The sequence below is a fragment of the Bos taurus genome, chromosome 3 (assembly GCF_002263795.3).
Source record: "Bos taurus isolate L1 Dominette 01449 registration number 42190680 breed Hereford chromosome 3, ARS-UCD2.0, whole genome shotgun sequence".
In the NCBI taxonomy this organism is placed as follows: Eukaryota; Metazoa; Chordata; class Mammalia; order Artiodactyla; family Bovidae; genus Bos; species Bos taurus.
The window spans coordinates 69,558,048-69,585,052 of NC_037330.1; the positions used below are offsets into that span (position 1 = coordinate 69,558,048).

At 36.2% G+C, this 27,005-nt stretch overlaps 1 protein-coding gene across 4 annotated transcripts in view; it reads left to right on the forward strand.

The window, feature by feature from the left end:
• SLC44A5 (solute carrier family 44 member 5) overlaps nucleotides 1–25,903 on the forward strand; it is a 427,045-nt gene extending 401,142 nt beyond the window's left edge. For 2 of the 4 annotated variants that reach the window (XM_059884629.1, XM_059884630.1), the window contains 11 exons: nucleotides 1,297–1,396; nucleotides 3,516–3,608; nucleotides 4,081–4,168; nucleotides 4,663–4,925; nucleotides 5,411–5,505; nucleotides 11,788–11,891; nucleotides 13,678–13,751; nucleotides 14,364–14,434; nucleotides 14,551–14,639; nucleotides 16,350–16,434; nucleotides 20,225–23,460. In XM_059884629.1, coding sequence (XP_059740612.1) covers nucleotides 1,297–1,396; nucleotides 3,516–3,608; nucleotides 4,081–4,168; nucleotides 4,663–4,925; nucleotides 5,411–5,505; nucleotides 11,788–11,891; nucleotides 13,678–13,751; nucleotides 14,364–14,434; nucleotides 14,551–14,639; nucleotides 16,350–16,434; nucleotides 20,225–20,337 — 1,175 coding nt within the window. In that variant the 3' untranslated portion in view covers nucleotides 20,338–23,460. 4 annotated transcript variants of the gene reach the window in all.
• The last annotated feature ends 1,102 nt before the right edge of the window (nucleotides 25,904–27,005 follow it).

The window sequence follows — 27,005 nt, forward strand, 5'->3', positions numbered from 1 at the left end:
GTCCTATGATTGGAAGTGTTCAGACATGAGCAGAATAGCTAATAGGAATGTTGTAGAGTGGATCCTTTCATGGGTAGGAATTTAACTTTTCATTAAGTTTCTTTCATGATTTCAGAATCTCTTATTAGCTGTACTATATTCCTTAATTTAGACTCCACGTCTTTTCACTTTTTAACATCTTTGAGGTCAGGATGCAGTTTATAATCAATAGACAGACATTTAATAAAGGATATTTTACTTTTCCTCAAAGGTCATTACTAAATTAAAGGTATGTTGTAGAATTGAGGAATATAATAATTAGGGCTGTTTGGCTTCAAGTAAAAACAAACAAAGCTGGAGGCAAGGCAGAGGCATTTATTCTAAGAACAGAGAAGTGTCTCACCAAACTCAGAATAGCAGAAAAGCAGCTGGACTTCCAAGTGGACCTGGATCTAGGAAACAAAAAGCCAAAATGGAGCCAAGCTTTCCTCTTTCTCTTTCTTTACACTTGTACACTTTATTCTTTCTTCCCAGGTTCACTTGCTTTACATAAATGTGGTTTTGACACAGTTAATGTGTATAACTCTTAGTTCAAGAGGCATACAAACGTCAATTCAAAACTAAACTAGACCTAAAGGAGTGGATTGAGGGGTGAGAGAGGCTCATGAGGGAGGGGTTATATGTATACTTACAGTGATTCATGATGTTGTACAGCAGGAAAAAAAAAAAAAAACACTGAACTACATTCCCTTAATTCTAACTCTCAGACTTTTATTACACAGCTTGGGTTGGCATTACACTCTGATTTTATCAAGGTAGTCATGATGGGTGGGCTCACAAACTAAAAATGTGGTATCCCAGAACCCCACCCTGTCCATCAGCAAGATCAATTAAGAGGCATTGTGAGCCTGGCAGCAGCTCAAAAACTTTGTTCTGTAATGATTCTCTTACTCAAGGAAGTTTACAACTGAAAACATCTAAAATAGAGTTGTCTAAAGCAGCCCTTCCTTTTCTTCTATGCCTATTTTCTCATTTCTACAAGTGGTGTGAAATGTTTCCATAGATAAGATGAAGCCTGTCCAACACAGTTGTTTAAATTCTAGCTAAAAGTTTTAATCCAGAATTGTTTTTAAAGCATTTCTCAGAGTTTTAAAAGTGAATTTCTAAAACTGGCATCTTTGGAGAGGTAGCACTGCTTAAATTATGAAGTGTCAGAGCTGGCAGAAATCATCACGAAGATCAGTCTGATGTTTGCACAGAAAGTTTGCTCTTTGGTTTGATTTGCATTGCACACTAATATTTTTTTCCTGTTTAAAGTGATAATACTCTGCCTCCTTGAATTGTTCATCATCCTCATGCTGATCTTCCTCAGGAACCGAATCCGTATCTCCATCGCCCTGCTGAAGGAGGGGAGCAAGTAAGGCCTTGATGGAGAGACTCGCATAATGTATATCCGTCTTTCATATCAGTCACTGCTTATTTGTAGATGCCCCAGACTCTTTTCCCTTTAAGATGGCTTGTTAAATCTGCTTTCCATTCAAGAAAACTTGTTTAAGTTCAGACTTTGCCACATATTAAAAAGTTCACAATAACAAGTCTTTCAAAATCCCCAAACATCAATTATCTTAGAGCAAAATAAAGCTAAAATCTGTGTAGTCTGTGCACTAGCACGTTTTTTAAAACACCAAATATATGTTAGGAGGATAGCTTATGTGAAAGTAAGTGACAGAGTGCCAATAAAAGTTAGTTATATTATATGTTGTATCACTCCCATACTGAGTCGTATGTTAATACTGATGGTTGAGATCATTTGCAGAACTGTAGATCACTGTAATTCTGTAAAGTCAATTATGTGCTCTTGCTAGTTTTGTATAAGTAACAAAATTTGCCAGTAGACAGAGTAATTGGTCTTAGCAGCACCAGACTATAGGTTTTTGTATCTACAGCTCTCAATTCAAGAACATTGTATACCCAGAGTCATTTTTATTTTAAAATGCTACAAAATAAACACAATTTTTCATAAAATTCATGCTGTGAGGTAATAACACCTACAGTTTCTAAACTATTCCAAAAGGTCACCTGAAGATAATACATTAAACTTTTGAGTAATGCATGGAAACAACAAAGAAAGTATTACTAAAAGCCAACAGATCATGTTCTTTGTTAAGAACAATGGAAACTGGGTTGTTAATGACCAAGGACCAAATTATTTTAAATAGTCTTTAAGGATTGTTTTAACAAAATCGTCATCTATAATAATAATAGTGCCACCTAGAGCCAGTGTTTGAAATAGTTAACAAGCAGTTTGCTAAATTAAATCTGTCCTTTCCACAATAACTGAAGCCCTATCATTAGCCACTGAAAGCTACTGATTTGTTGCGTTATTCCTTAAATAATATGATATTGTACAATTCACTTATCCAACTGCTATGCCTCTAAATGTGTGTGTGTGTGCATGTGCGTGTTAAAGAGTAGTTACTACTGTGACAGATTAAAGATTTTTTTTTTTTTTTCAAAGGAAAATAAGAGCTGGAATAAATTGGTGTGAGAATACAGGGTAATCATAGGGATGCCCAGTATTTCACTCACATCAGTGTCTGGAGGAAAGAGAGAATAGCATAGTCTAAATAGTGAGGTGGAGAAGGTAACAAATAAAAAAACAAATCTAAAATGTGTCAGTGTGGGAATTCCCTAGCGGTCCAGTGGTTAGGGCTCTGCACTTCCACTGTAGCGGGCAAGGGTTCCATCAGCTGGTCCAGGAACTAAGATTATGCATGCCCCATGGCGTGACTGAAGAAAAAAATGTGTCAATGCATTAGGAGTGGAAATAGTTCTATTGTAGTTCTCAGTGGCTATATCAAACAACATAGAGTTAATTTAGTGTCATATGCTAAAAAATTATTCAAAAGTAGTAATAGAGTAACTAGGATGTGAATATTTTAGAAAGCATATCTTGGGAAATATCAAAATAATCATTTATCCTGGAAAATGAAAGAGTTACTTGAAGGGTTGCTGTATGGAAAAGGTGGTCATTTCTTTTCCAGAAGGTAGTGGATGTGAATTACATCAGAAGAAGAACTTCCTAATACTTTGGTTGTTAAGAAAATAGAATAAGCTGTGTCATATGAGACTAAGGAACATGTTCTGAAGACAGTTCAAAAGGGATTCTTAAATTAGAGATGGATTCTCACATTTGACCAAATGATTGTCAAGATCCTCTGCAATTTTAAATGTCTAAACAAAAGAGAGAAATACCATGATTATAATGCATGAAGTCTTTCTGAGTTAGACAGAAATAACCAAAGAGGAGAAGGTTTGGAGAACTTTTGGCAGGAATCAAACATGAGCACTGAAAGAATGCTATTAACTTAATAAATAAATATAAATTAAAACAACTATGAATACACCAGCAAAAAAGAGTCAATGGTTGTTACCACTGTTCTTTGAATGAATTCAGTCTAATTCTAAAAGATGAAATTTTAATTGAGAAATTGTAACTGTATCATTTTGAATTTCAACTATTTGTTTTATTTCAGAGCCATTGGATACCTCCCTAGTACTTTAATTTATCCAGCTTTAACTTTCTTTTTCCTCTCAGTCTGCATTTCCTACTGGGCTGTGGTAGCACTGTATCCTTTGTTAACTGACTTCTTTAAACCTCAGGTCCATACTATGACTCAGAAACTGGGAGTTGATATACCTTTCCATCCTGGAAAGACTAGAAACATCCTAAAGATATAATTGCAATGATGATGATGATGATGGTGATGACTGCTAAGCTCTAAAAAAGTGAACCAACTGAATTTCCCCTCAAATAGGTCATATGGTAGATTTTATTTTATCTTCACATATGATACTTCTCCTTTGCAATACCTAAAAAGAAAAAAAAAAAAAACTCTTTTATTTTTTGCTTTTAAGGGGCTACTCCTTGTAGCTGACCCATGTTATATTATTCTGGGTCTTAAAATGAATGAATTATTAGATTATAAGTTTTTTGAAATTAGTCTTTCAGTACCCTTTTGGGTTATTCACACATTATTTTCTTGTCCATTTATTTTCAATCTGCCAGCAAATAATTTAACCTTAATAGAGTTCACTCAGTTACTTGGCTACATCAGGGGCACCTATATACAAAGTCATAGCCCCACAGGGGCACTGTGAACATGAAAATAAAACCTGTGACCCAGTGGTAAGTAAAAGAAACTCTTTTATTTACTTTAATAAAGAACTCTACTACATTTCATCCAACCACTGTTGTAGGAATAATCCTGTAATAGGGACCCTGTGCACTGATGAGGATCACTGTAAAGAAGGGGAGAGTGAGTCAGGTGTTAACTGAAAAGCACTGAAAAGAGTGGGCAGAACAGAGAGAAAACACCGCTGTTGCCTGAGCTCACTTGTCGTGTCATACACCTAAGAAGCATGTACAGTCAACAACCACACTAATAAATGTAAAATTGTAGTGCATGCAGACTAATGAACGTGTGATGGTAAAATGAGATATTTTTCCATAGCTCAAGAAAGAACTGTATAAAGTGGTGTTATAGAAAATAGAAATAACAGCAGAAGCTAATAGAAGAGCAGGACAAGCAGTTGGGGGCTACACAAGGGAAGGCAGGGAAGGCATTGTCTTGGAATAGTATTATCATATTATCCTTGTTGGTTTCTTTTTTCTGAGTGCAGGGTTTTAATACAACTGAAATTGCCAAAGCTTGCCCTGGGGCTCAGTGTCATTTTGCTTTCTATGGTGGAAAGAGCCTGTATCATCAATACATCACTACCTTCCAGTTACTCAATCTATTCGTCTTTCTCTGGCTTATAAACTTTGTCATTGCATTGGGTCAGTGTGCCCTTGCTGGTGCCTTTGCTTCTTATTATTGGGCCTTGAAAAAACCTGATGACATCCCACCCTATCCACTTTTTACTGCATTTGGACGAGCCATAAGGTGAGTTTCACATTGAACACTACATCTATCTTCCCAGTTATGTTTAGTGTGCTTATAATTCAAGTGGCAAAGTACTTGAGGTCAAAGGTATAATTCAAGATTCATGAATGTCCATTGGCTTTGTTTGATTTTATAGCCATCATTTTATTTTTAACCCCTACCCAGGCCAATCCTTCTAAAAGGTTACTGGAGTGAAGAAGTAGGGGAGGTCACTAAATTAAAGATTAAGGATGAACTTGTCTTTCTTCATTGCTCAGCTCAAACATAAAATTAATATAAAATGATAGGCTATTGGTATCATTTTTGTAGATGAAGTACAAACTGGATATATATGGTTTAAAGGCCTCTATGGAGACCTTTGTCAATCTGAATAAGAGAGTAGAAGTTCTTTTCTATCAACCCTTTTACCAATAAAAATCAACTAACATCCTTTTAGTTCTTAGTAAAAATATTTTAACCTTTATTCTCATTTTATCTTTGTCCAGATATCACACAGGATCCCTAGCATTTGGATCTTTAATTCTTGCAATAATTCAAATGTTCAGATTAATCCTAGAATACCTGGACAAACGTCTTCAAGGTAAGATTCCAGAATTCATCTTTTCTCAGACTTCCTGACTTCTGTGCATAGAGTAGACTGGATCAGGGGTTGGGGGAACATAATGACTGTAACTTGGATACAGTAATAGGGATGGATGTGGTCAGACTGGGAAGATGTTTAGAAGGAAAAGCCAACAGGACTTGTTGAGGGATTGAATATGGTGGGGGTGGGGATAGGAGCAGTGGTAAAGAAAAGAGAAAAAGCGTGTGATACTGAAAACCACTCAGTTGTGTCTGACTCTTTGTGACCCCATGGACTGTAGCCTACCAGGCTCCTCTGTCCATGGGATTCTCCAGGCAAGAATACTGGAGTGGGTTGCCATTTCCTTCTCCAAAAGTGTATGATGTTACTTACTAAATTATGGAAGCCAGAAGGAACACAATTCAAAGAAGAGATTAAAATTTGTGTTTTTGACAGGTTACTATTGAGAAGCATGGTGGGGATGTCAGGCAGTTCTAAGTCTAGAGCTCAAGACAGCACAGGCTTAAACTATGAATTGTGGATGTCATTTGCTCATACATGACACATATAGTTTACAAAAACATAAGCTGTTTAGAATGTACTTTAAAAGATCTTATTATTAATTGTCAAAATCTTGAAACAGAACAACAAAGTTGGAAAACATACAGTCCTGATTTCAAAACTAAATACAAACCTACAGTAATCAACACAGCGTGGCCCTGGTGTAACGATGGACACACAGATCCGAGACAGACTAGAGAGCCCTGAAATAAACTGGTATAACGACGGACACACAGATCCGAGACAGACTAGAGAGCCCCGAAATAAACTGTTGTAACGATGGACACACAGATCCGAGACAGACTAGAAAGCCCCGAAATAAACGTTCACGAAAAGACTACTCAATGTGGGAGTCTCTTTCAACTAATGCTACAAAACTGGGTATCTCCATGCAAAAGAATGAACCCTTGCCTTACACCACATACATGAATTAACTCAAAATGGATCAAAGACAAACATAAAAGCCAAAACTATAATAGAAGTCTCAGAAGAAAGCATAGGAATAAATCTTCTTAACATTGGATTTAATGATGATTTCTTAGATATGATACTAAAAACACAGGGAACAAAAGAAAAAACAGATAAATTACACTTCATCAATATTTTTTAAATGCCTGTACATCAAAGGACACTATCCAGAAAGATATCCCCACAGAATGGGAGAAAATACTTGCAAGTCATATACCAGATAAGCAACTAATATTTAGAATGTATAAATTACTCCTACAATTCAAAAATAAACAGCCTAATTCAATATGGGCAAAGGATTTTTTTAAGTAAATTTTTTTCAGCTTGAGGTATAACTGACAAATAAAATTGTATTTTTTAAGTGTACAAATGATGATTTAATGGATATATACATTGTGAAAGGATCCCCACATTTAAGGTGGGACATTTTTTCCTTTTTTTGGTGAGGATGCTTAGGTTCTACTCTCCTAGAAAATTTCAATATACAATACAGTATTATCAACTGTAGTCATGTTTTACATTATATCCTAAAACTTTATTCATGTTTTAGCTAAAAGTTTACCAGCCTCTCCCAATTTCTTCCATGCCCAGCATGTGATAACCACCATTCTATTCAGTTTATATGCATTATAATCTTTCCCCCATGTATAAGCAATACCATGCATATTTGTTTTTGTCTGGCTTACCTCTCTTAGCATAATGCTCTTCAGGTTCATCCATGTTATTGCAAAGGTAAGATTTCTTTTTTATGGCTGAACAATATTCCATCATGTATATATACTATACTTTATTGATTGATGTACCTAATAAACTAAGATCATGGCATCCAGTCCCATCAGTTCATGGCAGATAGATGGGGAAACAGTGGAAACAGTGTCAGACTTTATTTTGGGGGGCTCCAGAATCACTGCAAATGGTGATTGCAGCCATGAAATTAAAAGATGCTTACTCCTTGGAAGGAAAGTTACGACCAAGCTAGACAGCATATTAAAAAGCAGAGACATTACTTGGTCAATGAAGGTCCATCTAGTCAAGGCTATGGTTTTTCTAGTAGTCATGTATGGATGTGAGAGTTGGACTATAAAGAAAGCTGAGTGCCAAAAAACTGATGCTTTAGAACTGTGGTTTTGGAGAAGATTCTTGAGAGTCCCTTGGGCTGCAAGGACATCCATCCAGTCCATCCTAAAGGAGATCAGTCCTGAATATTCATTGGAAGGACTGATGCTGAAGCTGAAACTCCAATAATTTGGCCACCTGATGCAAAGAACTGACTCATTTGAAAAGACCCTGATGCTGGGAAAGACTGAAGGCAGGAGGAGAAGGGATGACAGAGGATGAGATGGTTGAATGGCATCACTGATTCAATGGACATGAGTTTGAGTGGACTCTGGGAGTTGATGATGGACAGGGAGGCCTGGAGTGCTGCAGTCCATTGGGCGCAGAGAGTTGGACATGACTGAGAGACTGAACTGAACTGAACTGAATGAGCTTTGTGCCTTGTTTCAGCTTTTGGCTTAAAGTCTATTTTGACTGATACAAATATAGGTACACCTGACTTCTTTTGGCTTCCATTTTCATGGAAAAATCTTTTTCTAATATTTCACTTTTGGTCTAAGTATGTCTTTAAAGGTGAAATGAGGCTCCTGTAAGTAGCATATACTTGAATCTTTTTAAAAATTTTCATTTAGTCACTCTGTCTTTTGATTGGAAAATTTAGTTCATTTACAATAATTACAGTTGTAATTATTGAAAGTTATAGACTTATTTCTATCTTGTTAACTGTTTTCTGGCTGTTTTAAAGTTTTTTGTTTTTTCTTCTCTTTCTTTGTGATTTTATCATTTTATAAGTGGTATCTTTTGATTCCTTTCTTGTATCTATTTTGTGGTTATCGTAAGGCTTATGTAAAATATATTATAGTTATAATAACTAAAGGAGAAGGAAATAGCAACCCACTCCAGTATTCTTGCCTGGAAAATTCCATGGACAGAGGAACCTGGAGGGCTACAGTCTATGGGATTACAAAGAGTCAGCCACGACTGAGCACATCAGCAGTATAATAACTAAATACCTTATAGTTAAAATATCTTGTAGCTGATAACAAGTGAATTAGTAATGCATACAAAAACTCTACCTTTTTATATCCCCTATGCACATATATTTTATGCTACAATGTTTTTGGTATCACAATTTACATATTTTTATGTTGTGGATCCACTAACAAGTTATTTAGTTATACATAAAAAAGTCCTTTTAATACTTTGTCTTTAACCTTTATACTATAGTTCTAAGTGATTTACCTACTACCATTAAAATTGTAGAGCATTTTGAATTTAAGTTTATATTTACTTTACTGTGAGTTTTATGCTTTCATATATTTTCATGTTACTAATTAGCATCCTTTTGTTTCAGCTTAAAGAACTCCCTTTAATATTTCTTGTAAGGCTATTCTGCTGGTGATGAACTCTTAGCTTTTATTTGTCTGGAAAACTCTTACCTCTCCTTCAATATTGAAGGATAACTTTGCCACATAGATAGTTTCTTGGTTGGCAGATTTTCCTTTCAACACTTTTAATATATTATTCAACTTCATTCTGGCCTGCAAAGTTTCTGCTGAAAAATATGCTTGTATTCTTATGGGGATTTCCTTGTATATAAGAAGTTCCTTCTTTCCTGCTGCCTTTACCTGACTTTTGAAAATTAACTTTATGTGATTCAATGTGGATCTCTTTAGATTGGTATTCTTTGAACTTTCTGGATCTGGATGTCTGTTTCTCCAGGCTAGGGAAATTTTCAGTCATTATTTCTTTGTATATGTTTTCTGCCCCTTTTGCTTTCTCTTATCCCTCTGGGACCTCTGTAATATATATAATGGTCTGCTTGATGGTGTCACATTAGTCTCTTATAACTTCATGCTTTCTCTAACTGGATAAACCCCCCTGCATTGTCTTTGAATTCATTGATCCTTTCTTACACTAGATCTAGTCTGCTGTTGAATTCCTTTATTTAATTTTTCAGTTCAATTATTGTAATTTTGAGCTCTATAAATTCGGTTTGATTTTTAGAAATTTTCTATCTCTTTATTGAAATTATCATTTTGTTCATTCATTGCTCCCTGACCATGGTAAGCATCTTTATGACCATTGTTTTGAATTCTGCGTTGGGTAAGTCAATGATCTCTGTTTCATAAATGCCAGTTTTGGAAATATATCTTGTTTGTTTATTTGGAACATATTCCTTTGTTTCTTCATTTTTTTCCTTCACTCTCTGTATTTGTTTCTGTGCATTAGATAAAGCAGCCATTTTCCCCAATTCGACAGACTAGTCTCAGGTAGGAGATGAGCTTCATTAATCAGCCCAGCCCAAGCTTCTTCTTCTCTCAAATCTTTGTGATTGTCCTAGCCATCATAGTTAAGTAGCTCTTAGTAGTTGAAAGTGTAACTAGACCTGTCGGTGTCCCAAAGGGAAGAGTCACAGTCAGAACCTAGACAAGGCTGATTAGAAGCTAAACCCTCAGACATCAGCTGGAAAAGTGTGTAGTTAAGCCCATTTCAGGGAGAAACTAGGAGGGAAGCTTTTGCCTGCTTCCTCAGCACTCAGCCAGGATACATAACCATGGTAGAGGTTAGCGGTAGTAGGGCACTCCTTAACCATTCAAAACCTGATTCTTTGTTTTCTGCAGTCCTGTGAGACTCATAAGTACAAGCCCTATCTAGAGCTACACAAAGCTGGGTCACCAGGCATGTATACAAGCCCCTTCCAAAGAGAAGTTGATGACCTGCTCCCCCTAGGTCCTTGCAGGACCACAGGTAGATCTAGAGTGTGCAAATTAGAAATTCAACTTTTAGGCAGGGTGTTACAAAGTATGCACTCAGTCCCTTCCCAGGAAAAGACTGGAAGACGGGCATTTTTGCTTGCTTTCTCTTTGCTAGTCTCTGTGATTGCTACAGTTGTTTTTCATAGTCCCATAGAACTTGTGGGCATAAGCCCCTTTGGCTTCAGAGCTAAATGTTTTGGGGGTCTGTCTCTTGGGTGGGAATCTTGAAAGTTGGAATCCTTGATGTGTTGCTCAAACCCTTTACTCCTCAGGGAGAAGCTGAGAGTTGGGGGTATTGTCCTGGTTGTATGGCATTGTGCCAGGGGTAGGGTTTATGGTGAGTGTGTCTCAGCCTTTCCTACAATTTCACTGTTAGAATTTTTTAGTTGCCTGATGTGAAGGAGTCACTCAGCTTGTTTCTGGATTTCTCTCAGAGGAAATAGCTCCCAGTATAGTTATACATTTGGTGCGTCTGTGGGAGGAGGGAAGTTCAGGAGCCTCCTTGTTACCATCGTTGTCCCTCCCGAAAATGATTTGCATAAATATCGCTCTGAAGAAAGTATATAAGTGGTGAATAAATATATGAAAGGATGCTCAATATTAGTCATTGTGGAAATGCAAACCAAAAACATAATGAGCTACCACTTCATACCCAATAAAATGGCTACTATCAAAAAATGAAAAATAATATGTTTGTAGGTTAAGGATAAATACCTGTGTATTGCTGGTAGGAATGTAAAATCATATTGCCACTGTGGAAAACAGTATGGTGATTCTTTAAAACATTAAAAATATGATTGCCAGCATTTCCACTTCCAGATATATACTCAAAAGGGTTGAAAGCAGGGACTCAAATAAATACCTGGACACCAATATTCATAGCAGCATTATTCACAATAGCCAAAAGATAGAAAGAACCCAAATTTCCATTAACAGATAAAAGAAAAAACAAAATTGTGTGTGTGTGTGTATATATATATACACACACACATGCACACACATACATACGTACAACAGAATATTATTCAGCTCTAAAAATCATGTAATACGTGGATCCTCATAACTTAATGTTAAGTGAAATAAGCAAGACACAAAAGGTTAAATATGGTAAGATTCCACTTATATAAGGTATCCAGAAGAGGCAAATTCATACAGACAGAAGTATGATAGAGGTTACCAGGGACTTGGAGGAGGGGAGAATGAGGAGTTATTGTTTTAATGGGTACAGAGTTTCTATGAGATGATGATAAGTTCTGGAAATTGATAGTGATGGCAGTTTCACAATACTGTGAATGTACTTAATGCTACTGAGTTGTACACTTAAAAATGGTTAAAATGGTAAATTTTATATATATTTTACTACAGTTAAATCAAAAAGCCCATTTAAAATTTTACTATTATTTTTATTTATAGAGTCTACAAATCATTAATAGGTTTAAATATCTCCTTCTCATAGAGGCCCAGAGCAACATTTCTAAATTCCTAAAATGCTGCCTGAGATGCTGTTTCTGGTGTTTGGAAAAAGCAGTAAAGTTTTTGAACAGAAATGCCTATGTTATGGTAAGTAAATTATTTTTATTTACTAAACTTCTTTGCAAACCCGAATCGCATGTCTACATTTCCATCTCAAAAGCACTTGTACATCAAGCAGTTGAATTTATCACCATGTTGATACAAGAATTTGTGAATCCAATGCCTGATTCAGGGCTATGCTTTCCTAGCTGAGACAGTAACTTAACTGTACTTCATTATTACCTTCAATACCTTTATGGAGAGGGAAAATATTATTTCCCTTGTGTGTGTGTACCCTCAGTCGTGTCTGACTCTTTGCAACCCCATGGACTGTAGTCCTCCAGGCTCCTCTGTCCATGGAATACTCCAGTCAAGAATACTGGAGTGAGTTGCCATTTCCTCCTCCAAGGTATCTTCCTGACCCAGAAATCAAACCTGTATCTCCTACATTGGCAGGCAGATTCTTTACCACTGCACCACCTGGGAAGCCCATTGTTTCCCTTAGAAATATAAAAATGTGCTAGATTAAAAATAATACTATTTGTCTTTGACATACTTTCATGGGAGGGAAGCTTAATTAGTCTAGATTTCACGATGAAAAGAAAATATTCTTCTAATTCTGGGATTTACACATTTTTAAGGAAGGATCTGTTTCTTTTTATGATTCTTATTTTGAAATGTATGGGAATTGATAATGTAACTGAATTTGTTATTTATTTCCAATAGGAATATGGTGGCTTCTAAAGAGATTCTTTTTAAAAACAGGGGATACAAAAATATTGTTCTAAAATTTAGCAATTACAACCTTATTAACACTTGATTATCACAGTGATATAGGGTCTGATGGTGTGATTCAAATAGTTATGGATATTCAAAGAGTCATTTATATAACTCCAGTGAGAATATTTTATTGAGCCTCTTAATAAAGTAAGTGTGTATTGGAAGGCACAGGGTTTCCTGAGAGTAATTTTTAATGTGAATGCTACATTTCACCTATTCAGCAACACATCATAGCCAAACCCTTCAAAGACAAGCTGTGACCTGGGATTTGAGAAGACCTACCTCTGTTTACTTTGGCCACCTGCTGAGAAGAGCTGACTCGTTTGAAGAGACCCTGATAATGGGAAGGATTGAGGGCGGGAGGAGAAGGGGACAACAGAGGATGAGATGGTTGGATGGCATCACCGACTCAATGGACATGAGTTTGGGTGAACTCCAGGAGTTGGTGATGGACAGAGAGGCCTGACATGCTGTGGTTCATGGAGTCACGAAGAGTTGGACACAGCTGAGTGACTGAACTGAACCTCTGTTTAAATTTGTGTATTTCCCATGGAATTAACGGAGAAGGCAATGGCACCCCACTCCAGTACTCTTGCCCGGAAAATCCCATGGACGGAGGAGCCTAGTAGTCTTCAGTCCATGGGATCGCTGAGAGTCAGACACAACTGAGCGACTTCACTTTCACTTTTCACTTTCATGCATTGGAGAAGGAAATGGCAACCCATTCCAGTGTTCTTGCCTGGAGAATCCCAGGGACGGGGGAGCCTGGTGGGCTGCCGTCTATGGGGTCGCACAGAGTCGGACACGACTGAAGCGACTTAGCAGCAGCATGGAATTAAGGGAAAATAGCAACTGAAATATACCTTATTGTCAATGACTCTGAGAGTTATGCAGAGTTGAGGATACATGGTTCCCAAGCCTCCCATGAGCCCAAAGGTTGGAAAGATGAATGAGAGTAACTCTATGGGTGACAGAGAATTAATTAATGTTCCTGTCATTGGATTGTCTGTTGGTCTTGTTAAGTTATCAGAATAATATCAACTGTCTTTCTCAGATGGCAATATACGGCAAAAACTTCTGCAAGTCAGCAAGAGATGCTTTCAATCTTCTGATGAGAAATATTTTAAAGTAAGTAAGCAGGTTGAGCATTGCAGTGGATGGTTTGGTGAATTTTGAGCATTTATACGTCACATGTTGGTGGTTTTATTAGACATGAATCTTCTCTTTTATTTTAAAAGATTTAAATCTTCTCCTTCACACCTTAAATTTCTTTGTATGTCTTTGAATTGTTGCTCCCATCATCCATCTATACCTTTATACCCACTGGCACTTACTCATCTTTATTATACCCTATGCTAAAGAAATTCCCCACACAAACATTATCATCACGTTTCTGACTTTTCTTTCCTCCCAAAATTGACAGACTCTGAGTGAACAAAATCAGAGAACCAATGCAGCCATCCTCAGGATGCAGGGTGTCTATAGTCCTCAAATTAGAGTGAGAGAGGCTGACACCACCAATAGCACCTGACAGCCCTTATAATGCCATTTTCTGTTTACTTCCTTATAAATAAGTCAGAATTTCATGCCTGGGTTCCTTCATTTCTTCCACTTAATAAATGCTAAGTAAGATTTCAGCAAAGACACATCAAAATGAATTCATGGATTATTTACTTTCATAAATTTTTAGTAACAAATCTAACTTAAACACAAAATTATATTTTTTTTTCTGATTTTCAGAATTGCAGTTATGGATAGAGTGACAGACTTTGTACTAATCCTGGGAAAGATTCTAGTTGCTGGCTGTATAGGTAAGTAGTAGTAGTAGTAATAATAACAATAACAACAACAATGAAGATTTTTTAAAAATTTAACAGGTGCCTAGAAAAACTTCTTTATGACAAAAAGCTATATTCCTTTGCTCCAGGTGTCCTGGCCTTTCTACTTTTCACGGAAAGACTCCCAGTGATTATAGAAGGACCAACATCTTTAAATTACTACTGGGTACCTTTGCTGGTAAGAGCTGATAGTAAGTTTGGGCTGCTACAATAAAAATACCATAGACTGGGTGGCTTAAACAACAGGGGTTTATTCCTCACAGTTTTGAAGATGAGAAGTCCAAGATCAAGGTGCCCACAGATTCAGTCCCTAGTGAGAGCTTCCTTCCTAATTTGCAAAGGCATACCTTCTTGCTGTATTCTAACAGGGTAGAAAGAGAGATCCTCTCTCATCTTCTCCTATAAGGGCACTAACCATTCACGAGGTCTCCATCCTTGTATCCTCATTGCCTCCCAAAGGCCCCACGCCCAGATGCCATCACACTGGGGATTAGGTTTCCACGTAGGAATTTTGAGGGGACACAATTCATTCCATAGCCACTGGGTAATACTGACTCTGATTTATGAGAGATGGCAAAATAAAAAACCAAAAAGGAATAGGAGAAATAATGATAGCTAACATGATTAGTCTTACTTTGTGCCCAGCCTCATTCTGCTGTGGAGCTTGGGTTCCTTGGAAGCAACCCCTGAGACAGAGGATTGCAAGCAGAGGGCTTATTACGAAGTGCTCTCCGGAGATACGCTGGAAAGGAAGTGAGGAGGACAGGGCTGGGCAAAAAAAGAAGCTGATCCATGCTGCAATTACAGTTGAAGCCTCAGACATAATTATAGGAATTTCTGACACAGGGGCTAGGCCTCCATATACTGCATCAGGCAGCCATTGGCCAAGGGTTGCCGTCTGAATGATGGTGTAACCTTGAGTGAGGCAGTTCCCTGCAAAAGCAAGTTCTGTGGAGCAAAACAGCTGAGTCATCAGCTGCCTGCCTACATTCCCAACAACTGGGAGATAGATGTGGCAACTGGAGAGGACCTGGAGGGAACCCTGTGGGATCTTTTACAGTATATTATTAATAACTCACTCAATCCATGTGTCATAAACACCACTGTTACAATCTCTGCTTCCCCACCAACAATCTTCCATAGGAAGCACAGAGAGATGAGTGACTTGTTGAGTGAGTGCCTCAGCTGTGATTAAACTTAGGCAGTGTGTGCTTTTAACTCTATGCTCTGGACTTCCCCGGTGGTCCAGTAGTTAAGAGTCTACCTGTTGGGCCTCTCTGGTGGCTCAGTGGTTAAAAAAAAAAGAAAAATCTACCTGCCAGTGCAGAAGACACAGGTTCAATCCTGATCTGAAAAGATTCCACATGCCACGGGGCAACCAAGCCCGTGAGCCATAACTATGGAAGCTTGTGTACCTAAAACCTGTACTCTGCAAGAAGAGAAGCCACCCCAGTGAGAAGCCCCACTAGAGCTAGAGAGTAGCCCCCACTTGCCACAACTAGAGAAAACCCACATGCAGCAATGAAGACACAGCACAGCCAAACATAAATGAATATTTTAAAAAGAATAGGATTATTCCATGAAAAAAATGAAACAAAAAACTCTGTGCTTTACTGCCTCAGTATGCAGGATCCTAGATCTGGGATGCTTTTGATAAGCATTAGGGATAGTGAAAAGAAAACTGGGAGATAATCTAGCACATTTTGTTTAAATCTCAGTTCAAATACACTCAAAAACATTATCATTGAATCTTTTACATTTCTATATTGAAGTCTTTTTCATCAAAGAGTACTTCAAAGTTTCCTTATCATGATTTCATTTAAAACTGTGTTATTATTCTTTTGGACAAATTTACGACATCTTCATTCTTTTCTCTACTCATTTACAGACAGTGATTATTGGATCTTACATAATTGCACATGGATTCTTCAGCGTCTATGCAATGTGTATTGAAACAATTTTCATCTGCTTCTGTAAGTTTTCAGTATATGTGTTTTCCCTCTTCAGTGGATAACTGAAAGATAAAAAGGTTTACACCCATGTCTTTAGCTGGCTGTGGATTTTCTATGACCTGGCTGCAACTGCAAAACAGTGTTAATTTGGAAAGAGACATTGTCTAGTAGATTCTTTTTAAAACTTAACAGCTGAGAGATGATATTCTCAAAGCACAGGAGAGTCAGGCATCATGGCATGGTTTTAGCATGAAATTATTTTTTAATTTCTGAAAATGTTTTCAAATTTGTAGTAATAATTGGCTTCTGTTATGCTTCATTAACAACTGAAGACTTAACTGGGCTTTGAGGCTGGGCTTTGGGAACTCTTGAGGAGAGCCATTATAGTTTCTGATAAAGCCAAGCTGGCAACGATTTCAAAGATACATAGAGCCAATTCACACTAGGTAACACAATGACAGATAGATAGGATTAATAGAGAGGCGTGTCTTGGAAATGTTTAGATGAACTCTGATGCTTATCGTTAAAATATTTCATTAGGGCTTTCATCACTGACTACTGCACTGTGCCTCTATGGAGCATGTGCTACTCACATACACAGAACGGGTATGTTTTCTATTAGTACCTCATCTTAAAAGCCCTGGGGAGTCTAGTGCCCATCAGGAGCTTGATCTGTTGTCATCTTCAGCCTAAATAAAGTAAGGTCAACAGATGAAAGAACAGAGCTTGTTATCCCTACAGCTAATACCCTCTGAGAGATTATTTCTCTGGCACATTGCTCTTAAGAGAAGCAGAGAAAACATTCTATTACAGTGCATTAATGAGTTATCCACCTGTATAAAATGAACAGTTTAGTGGGTTTTTTTGGCATAACTCATAGTACCAACTGCATTCTGGGGTCAGGATAGGAGATAATGTGTATGTGTGTGTGTGTGTGTGTACCACCTGCAGAGAAAACATTCTATTACAGTGCATAATGAGTTATCCACCTGTATAAAATGAACAGTTTAGTGGGTTTTTTTGGTATAACTCATAGTACCAACTGCATGCTGGGGTCAGGATAGGAGATAATGTGTGTGTGTGTGTATACCACCTGCAATGCGGGACACCTGGGTTCAATCCCTGAGTTGGCAAGATCCCCTGGAGCAGGGCATGGCAACCCACTCTAGTATTCTTGCCTGGAGACTCCCATGGACAGAGAAGCCTACAGTCCATGGTGTTATAAGGAGTCAGACACAACTGAGTGACTAAGCACACACACACACACACACACACACACACATATATATATATATATACATACACATATATATATATATACACACACATATACATATATATATTTCATAGTGTGTTATATTGAAGGAAAAAATCTTCTAGAAAATGGTTGGATATCTTTTTCCTTTCTGAACATTTACAAATCAATTTTCAATAACTGGACAAAGAAATCAGGAGAACTTTGTGCACAAGTGAGCTCTTCCTTTGGCTCTAAATGGAACTGGAATGTTTAATCTTTTCCTAGCACCCCAGTGGTTTGTCAGGAAAAGCCATCTACAAAATACCACATGAACAAACTTCAGCTCAGGTATGAGATGGAAGAAGGAACACGGGAATAAGGTAGCTTAAGACACAGAAGAGACAGAGCTTTCAAATGTTCAGAGAGCTTTCCTCTCAAATGCTAATTATGGGAGTCAAACTGGGAGAGCCCACTGGGGTCTTCCCCATTTTTGTAACTGAAAAGTTTTCTAAAAATGTATCCGAGGAAATGTCTAGAACCTACCAGTTTCCAGTCTTTGGAAGCTTTGGCAAGTCTTGTGGATTTTAATTTTGACAGTGGATTCTAAATTTGAGAATGAAGAAATGTTTTGCATTCGTCGATATTACTATATTCCACTCATCTATATTGCCAAGTTCTTAAAAATCAGGTATAATTTCAGCCTTGTTCAAAACATCATGTGTTGAACGTGAACCTTTTTTCTTCAATATTCTTGTCATTGATAATAAAGAACAAGAGAAACTAAATTGCGTTTCTCTTCCCTCTCCAGCTGTTACTTTGGGCAACATCTAACTTTGGAAACTATTCTCCTTAAATGATATTCCAAACCAAATTCTGATTGTGTGGAACTGTACCTTTTGTTGTTGTTGTTGTTTTTTCTGCATACCTCTTTTTTTAATTTTTTTTATTTTTAAACTTTACATAATTGTATTAGTTTTGCCAAATATCAAAATGAATCCACCACAGGCATACATGTGTTCCCCATCCTGAACCCTCCTCCCTCCTCCCTCCCCACACCATCCCTCTGGGTCGTCCCAGTGCACCAGCCCCAAGCATCCAGTATCGCGCATTGAACCTGGACTGGCAACTCGTTTCTTACATGATATTCTACATGCTTCAATGTCACTCTCCCAAATCTTCCCACCCTCTCCCTCTCCCACAGAGTCCATACTTTATACCTATTATCTTGACTGCCAGAAAACTGGTATGTTTAAAAATGCGAACCACTTGCAAATACTCTATTTTGTAGAAACGTAGCATCCTTTCAACATCACAAAGAAATGAGAATTCTGACCCCAAGATAGGAGAAAACAATACTTGTAGATGATTATTATCATTATTGGGTGATTGATACTGTAGTTCCTACCCATTCCTCAAAAGTAATAACGATATAAACATATAATAGGTGATATAGAAATATGATTAAGGAAAAAAGAACAAAAATGTTCAGCATCTATGATGTTTCCTACTTAGCTTTTCATTTTGTAGCTGAGGAAAGTCACTGTGAAGTCCACTGTAAAAATCTGATAAACCAATAATCCAACCATTCCTAAGAGAGTATGGTGAAAAATAACTTAGATATATTCTAAGTGATTATGGTGTATGGTTTTATATAATATTTCTTATCCTTTATTTCATAATAAATAAAGGCTAAAAATAATATAATATTTTAATATACTAGTAAAAACAGAATCAAGTTGCATTTATATATTTATTGAGATATTATCAGTTGTGAATTATATGTATCTGCAAGAAATTTAATTCTATGTAAACTTCTCCTTGCTTCTCAGCATCATTCTGATCCTTTCCCCCAACCACCCAGCAAATGTGTGCTCACTGAATACCCATCATCTTACTATTAAGCAAAGCAGGAATATAAACTCATATATTACAAAAGTCATAAGACATTGCATTAGCTTTTGAATGTAATCTGAGGCAAACTGCAAGGATTTAGGACGGGGCACCTTTTAGTTAGCAGCATGAGATCTGAAGTAGGTGTCTAGAAACTGGGTCCTCACTTCATCCTGATTGCCCCAGAGCTTTCAACTTTAGGAGAATCATTTCACATCCCTGGGTCTCAATTTCTTCATCTGTAACATTAGGGTGTGAATTACCATTAAGAGCAACTTTGAACTCTGAAATTCAAGTATTCTCTATATGTATCATGCCACACTTTTTATTCAGCTTCATCTCAGAGGATAGGGCAGTTTACCTTTATGAACTGAAAAGTTGCAGAATTCAAAGATAACACCTTTGAAAGGACATTAAAGATCTTATTAACCTTTAAACTATCAAAATAAACCTCTTTGGGAGTGGGTGGGATTTACAAAGTTTTAGTGCTTCCTGGCAGAAGTTGTTGAAGCTTCTAACTTTGACTAGTATTGGCTACTTAACTGCACTAATTTGTCTTATATTTGACTTTCTAACACTGCTTTCTCTGGTTTTTCCCTGTTCAACTCTCCAAATTCTAAAAATGCATATAATTATTCTGCCGCTGCTTGCTGCTTTTGCCTGCTTTGGCTGCTGCATATACAGGTGAAGATCTGGAAAGAAATGATGGATCAACAGAAAAACCCTACTTCATAACCCCTACCCTGCACGGAATTCTGAACAAGAAGCAACTAGTTCCCCAGAAGCAGAAAAAGTAGAAAAGCTTCAAACAGTGCCATTCACTTTTAAGTAGAAGTTTTGTAAATTAGGTCATTTGTATTGGAAAATGATGCTTTTAAGTAATGTGAAATTTCAGTACCTATTCCTGAAAAGCAAGAACCTGGTACCATCTGAGGTATCAGGCAGTTGATGACAGTAGCTTCTGTGAACTAGGATACTTTATAGACTGTGGTTCCAACTGAAGAGCAAGGTGTAAATGTCACATGTTTTCTTAAAGTCTATAGCTGAGAGTGTTTCCAAACTTTTATAACTTGGCAGGCTGTTTTCCATTGCAGCACTTTGACGACCTTTCTTTTTACAAATGTGTATTTGTAAAAGATATTCAGGAAATTTTTGAAAGCACTATAAATGTATAATCAATTAGCCATAAACAGGTTGATTTATAGTTAACCAGCATATGGTACTAAATTTGTAAATGTGGTGCTATGGTTATATTTATACTGTTCAAGCAAGTGGAACAGCATCCTAAACTGTGATTAAACTTATATTAATGGTTCCTGGGAAGTATATTTCAGTAAGTGATTCAAGACCATGATGAATATATAGATGCTAAGGTTATACAGGTTCCACAGAGAGCATTACTAGGTAAAAACTACCATGGAACCTTCATAGGCCATTTTGTTGTCATGAAATTAAAGTTGAATCTGAGTTCTGGAATATCATTTTTAATAATATGAACCTGAGGCCACCATGAAAATATTCTGAGCAGAAATGAAATGGCCACATAACTTGTACCCTTTGTCTATAACCCAAATAGAGATGAATCTTTATGCCCACCGTATAGGAAATGGGTATGGATGTGTTTCAGAAGAGTGATTAAATCTTTTATGAGCATGCCTGTTTTTCTAGATTAAAGAGATCATGTGGGTTTGTTCTATAAAAGGTTTAATTTTAGCTTAACTTTCAGTGAAAAAAGAGACAAGATAAGACTTCAGATTTTACCCTAAGGAAACATTAGCCCTCCATAGGTACCTCAGCTGGTACCTTTACAAGGGGCATACTGTGGATTAGGAGATCTCTTCCTGAAGGGCTCAGGAGGGAAGTTATTCTTCCACCTCTGCTGACCAGACCAACAAACCAGGCTCTGGCAGCCATGCCTTAGTCTTTTGCATGGTGGAGCAAAGCATGAATCAGACACCCACATACCTTGTCTATCCATCTCCTGTGTACAAGAGCATAAGATATGGCGAACAGTGTGAAAATGTACCCCAAAGGAGTACTGGGTCAACAGTGTCCTTTTGGCTTTTACACTAAGTTTGTGTATAAGGATTATTTATGTCTTGACAAAAAGGAGCATGATCTGGATATCCATGTATCCAAGAAGAGAGTTAGAAATGTATAATTGTGTTATAAATTAACATGACTAGTAATTTATTTAACGACCCTGAAGTGTGGGGTCACTGACTTCCTACCAGCTTAATAGCAAGAAGCCAACAAATAGGGGAGAGTTTCAAAATATTGGTCCTTATATGGCCCCCATCTTGTTCTTGGCTTACTTTCTTTTATGATTGTAATCAAAAGCATCATTTGGCTTCCTATCTTGGCAAAAGCCTTCTTCACTCTCATGCTCCTTGAAGTATAATTCAGAGAAGAGTGACAACCTATATTTCTAGATAGTTATTATTATTTTATTCAATAATATACCTGGATGAGAGGGGAGTTTGGGGGAGAATGGATACATGTATATGTATGGCTGAGTCCCTCATCTGTGTGCATGAAACTATCACAACATTGTTAATTGGCTATACTCCAATTTAAAATAAAAAATTAAAAAGAAATAATACAAGGTTCACAACAAAAATCTAGTCAAATAGTTACCTCTATCTTAAGTGTTGAAAATTATAAGGAATAAGTCCCCTTTTAGGAGTAGTTGAAAATTCATAATGATGAAACAAAACAATTTTTTATTTTCTGTGTATATATCAGAATCACTCTGAGAATTTGTTATAAATATTGCTACCTGTGCTCCCCACCCCAAGAGACTCTGATGTAAGTATTTTGATGTGGGGCAGCTTGTGAATTATTAAAAAGTTCTCTAGTGATTCTGATGCACATAAAATTTGGGAAATAACTTAAAACATAAATCAATGTATGGGAAATTAGTTGCTTATTTTCTACTTATATTCTTGGCTTTTCTAGGAATTACAAAATTATGAAAGACAAAGGAGATTCATTTGGAGATTGCTAGCAGTCATAATTTCTATTTTTAGATTGTTGGTACTAGATGGGACCCATGTATTAAATGTTTAACATTGAACCTGCTGATTAGACCAGAAGAATCGCCACAGTAAAAGTATTCATTGAAGAGTATGGAGATACATTCTAAACTTGACTATAAGAATATAACCCTTGGGTGCAAAATCATAGGAAAAGGAATGTTGTTTGGTTCAGTAGTTCTAAATAATTTTTTAATAATTAGAAAGTTCTAAGCAGAGAAGTTTTAACCCATATTATGTGCTTAATCTAGTTAGAAAAATATTTTTCATTAATTACCTCTGTGTAATTGAAATATTTAGAGAAAAATGGGTGTTGTTTTTGAGAAAAATTTGGAAGCCACTTAGAAAGAAATTAAATAACAGTGAAAAAATGGAGAAAATGGAGCAATATGTCTCAAAATTTGCGGTTCAAGGATTTGAAATATACTGAAAATTTACAAATCTTTTTAGAAAACTAGACTACTGAAATTGTTGCTTGAAACACAAAAGCAATTTTGAATTAATACAGTAAGTTAGAAGGCAAATTCAATACATAACACGTTTTAGAAATGTGAAGGTGAATTTAAAAATTCCTCATATATCTCTTGATTTTTGTGTAATTATGTTTGTTCCCTAAAAGAAGAGAAAACTTGTTTTCTCAATTGTGCAGCTGAGAGGCAGGTGCTATTGGCAGAATCAGACCTGGTACACAGAATGAGATAGTATCTTACTGACCTAACAATAAGGGCTGATTGTTTTCTCATAGTTATGTTTACAGTAACGTTGATGCCAAACTATGCTGTTTTTTTTAAATAACATTTTGAACTGCTGTAAAGCAAGTATACAGCAGATGGCGATGTTACTTCTCTTACACTTGTGCTTTGATATTTACCCTGTGCCATTCTTCCTCCTAGTGGAAGATTTAGAAAGAAACGATGGTTCTGCTGAAAAACCCTATTACATGAGTCAGTCTCTGATGAAGATTATGAACAAGCGAAATGCAGAAACCAAGAAGCAGTAGAAGTGCAATCTCGGGTCCTCCTGCAGCGGTGTCACCTTTGACTCATCTCCTGCGTCTGTGCTGCACTTCTCTCATAAGTGCTCTGTGTGTGGAACCCTGTACTCACGACCTTGTTGGCTTTGATTTGCATGTTTTATACCAAAGCTTATACTGTAATATGTGAAGCCATCAGAAGTCGCAAGGGAATTGTTAATAACACGGAACATTTTTTATACTAAGATCTTCTGTTTGGTAATTCATTTTTAAAGAGAATGGCTTGGATGTTTTGAAAATGCTAGTGAATATGTTAATATTGTTTTAAATATTAGATTGAAAATGATACATTATTTACACTAATAGCTCCTAATATATTTTTTAAATTACAACTAAAAGACTTCTGCAGGGAAAATTGGTAAGCAAAGTGAAAGAGAAGATTTTAAAGTTTTCCCCACTCCCGTTTGACAGTAAATCGGTAAAAGGAGCACTCCACTCCAGATTTTGCTCTAAGTATAGACTGTTTCCTATTAAACAAACTGTCAGTCATCCAGCCTTTACTACTTCGTCCTCTCTGACAAAGTGCCTTACTGGCTGTTTAATATCACCCAGCTTTTGTGGGCAAGTTTACAAACATTGTTTAAAAAAAAAATCCTGCAATGTTTAGTGATTAAAACAAGTCTTCTTGCATTTGTTTTCCTCTTAGCTTACTGGTTGGAAACCATTTGTCATTTCACTACGTTTGATAGTCTCACTGTATAGACTACATTTTGCAGCATAAACAATTTCCCTTGCGCCTAGTGGACGCTCATGAATGTGTACTACACGCAAGAAAAAACCTGAAAGGACACTTGTTGGGTTTGTTTGTTTTTTTTACTAAAAGGGAATTTAAAATGTAATCTTTTCTATGATAGATCTTTGAAAATAGGTATAAGACTACATTTATCAGTGTTTTACACAGATAGATTGGAAAGGGAAACTTTAAGAAATCACAAAGGGAAACTTTACCCCCTTAGAAAGGGTGCTCACAGATACCGTGTACTGAATAGTTCCATTTTAAATGGATTTACTGTCCATGAGTGTACTAAGTATGTTATTTCCATTCTCTAACTTTTGATATGAACTAATCTGTTTACTTACGATACTTACTTTTTATTGTGCTAATATGAACAGGAACATAATTTCTAATTCAGTTTTAAATAATTTTATTAGTACTGCTAACTTGAAAGAAAATGAATTCGGTTTGTTACTCAGTTATAGAAAGAGTCCATAAAACAATCACCCTAAGGGAACGTCAATCACACAGTGATAAGTTGTGAAAGCTTTGAGAATCAACTGTGTAAGTTACTAGCAGTTTATCTACTATCATATTTAACTATGACTTTGGATATTCTTTTATGCCAAAAACGAACTCACATGAGCATATGACAGTCTGAGCTCTGTAACCAGTGTGCTTCTGCTGTGCAGAAATATTAGGGACCTATTGTCTAAATAGCTTTGATAACTGAAGTGTTTAATATTTACTGAGATATGTTGTTACTCATTGTTTTAAATCTGTTTTTTTCTTCTAATAAAGATTTAGATAAGAAAAAAACTCTCTGCATTTTCATTTCTTTAAGCTAGAAAAACACACCTACCAGGACAAGATTTCCTCTGTATCAAATATCTTGATTTCTTTTAAAATCTCGATTTATCTTTAAAATGGTTTTTCACTGTTCCTAGCTGTGCATTGATTGCCAAACCAAATAACTGAAGATGATAATTTATGCAAAGTAAGTAAGTCAAAGATGATAAATGGAGAAGAAATTGATTTTTTTTTAAACCCAAACAATGGCCTAAATTAGTTTTAAATTTGCCAAAGATTTTCTCAGTCCCTCTTTTGGTTTTGGCCAGTTTCATAAGAAGCAAATCTCATTAGTTTAAAGGCAGGGATGAGTTTACATAGTGTAAAGACTGTGAACACAAATTAACAATAGTTTTCTAAGGTGAAATTAAACATCACTATCACTGGTTTAACTCAAGCTAAAATTTTTCTTAGGTTCAGATATTCCTTATCAAATGTATGAGTCTACTCGAAAATTGAATTATATATTAAATCTTCAAACTTTTCTTTAAAATTTAATGGGTTTCTTTAAATGAAAATATAAAATAATATTGCAGTTCTCAGGGTTATTTTAAAATGTCCTGTATCTAATAACATGCTTGTTAATATACTAATGGTTCTTTTCGTATTTAAAAAAAAAGTCATTTGATTTCCAGAAGAAATCCAAATCCTGCTTTATATTTTAATAATAACTCCCACTTATAGGTGATAAAGTACTGATCATATATGTGAATAAATTGTTTGAAATTGGACTATGATTGATTGGATTTTTCTATGTGCCTAGAAAGTTTAAAACAAGATTGTGACTCCAAACAATAAATTCACACTATTAAAAGTTCTATGGGATCATCAGGTATAATGCAGTTATTATTTAAACTAATATTGGAAAGCAGACTGCATGCAACAATTCCTTATTTTCTTTTACTATATAGCTGACCAGCACTCATTCCAATGTATGTTCTTTCATTTTTACAAGTGGTGTCTCAGGAAATTGCTCTTAAACTCTAACCAGGCATAGCAATTATCTTCAGTATTATCTGGTTCTGGACTGAGGAACATGCTTTATAAATCAGTCTTTGTTGGCATAAGATATGGGGACAAAACTGAACTAAAATCATTATTGCAGACCATGGATATGAAATTGTGTCTTGACATTTTTTTCCAGTTTCTTGCAAATATTATTCTTAGATGTTTGCAAATGTTTGTGTTTTAAAATTTATAAGAATACAATTCAATAAATCATTGATGAAATACCTTACCAATATAGTAGGAATAAATTACTTCTCCAAAGTTACTTCTTATACTATGTTTCTACTCTTGGTGCTAAAATGGGTATTGACTTCTCAGAACCTGAGTTGCTTCCAGTCCTTAGTGAATCAATCATAACCCCAAAACAAAGCCAACCCCCATTAAAACAAACAAATTCATTTACTCATGAAAACTGTATCACTTTATGCAAGCCTTGGGCATCAGGACGATGTCACAGTCAAGGACCCTCTTTAAATTTATGAGGCCAAACTGAACTGTTCTCTTCTCCCCATTTACGACTTTCCAATTGCTTAAAATGAAACAGCATATAAACTGGCAATATCTTCTCTAATGGTTTCTGTGCTGGGAAGAATGAGGGCTGTTATGTGACACATTTAAAAGCAATCAATTCTATTTTACTATTTGAAGTCACTATTTTTCTTAACACCTCAGATCTTTTTTTCCAGCCCTTTTTTCTACTGTATGATTCAGAATAAGCAAATGGAAAAAACAATCTTGTGAATGAAGCAAAATGCCCATCTACTGCTGACTTAAAAATATAAACATCTTCATATTCTGGCTCTTTACTGTACATGGTACTAAGAG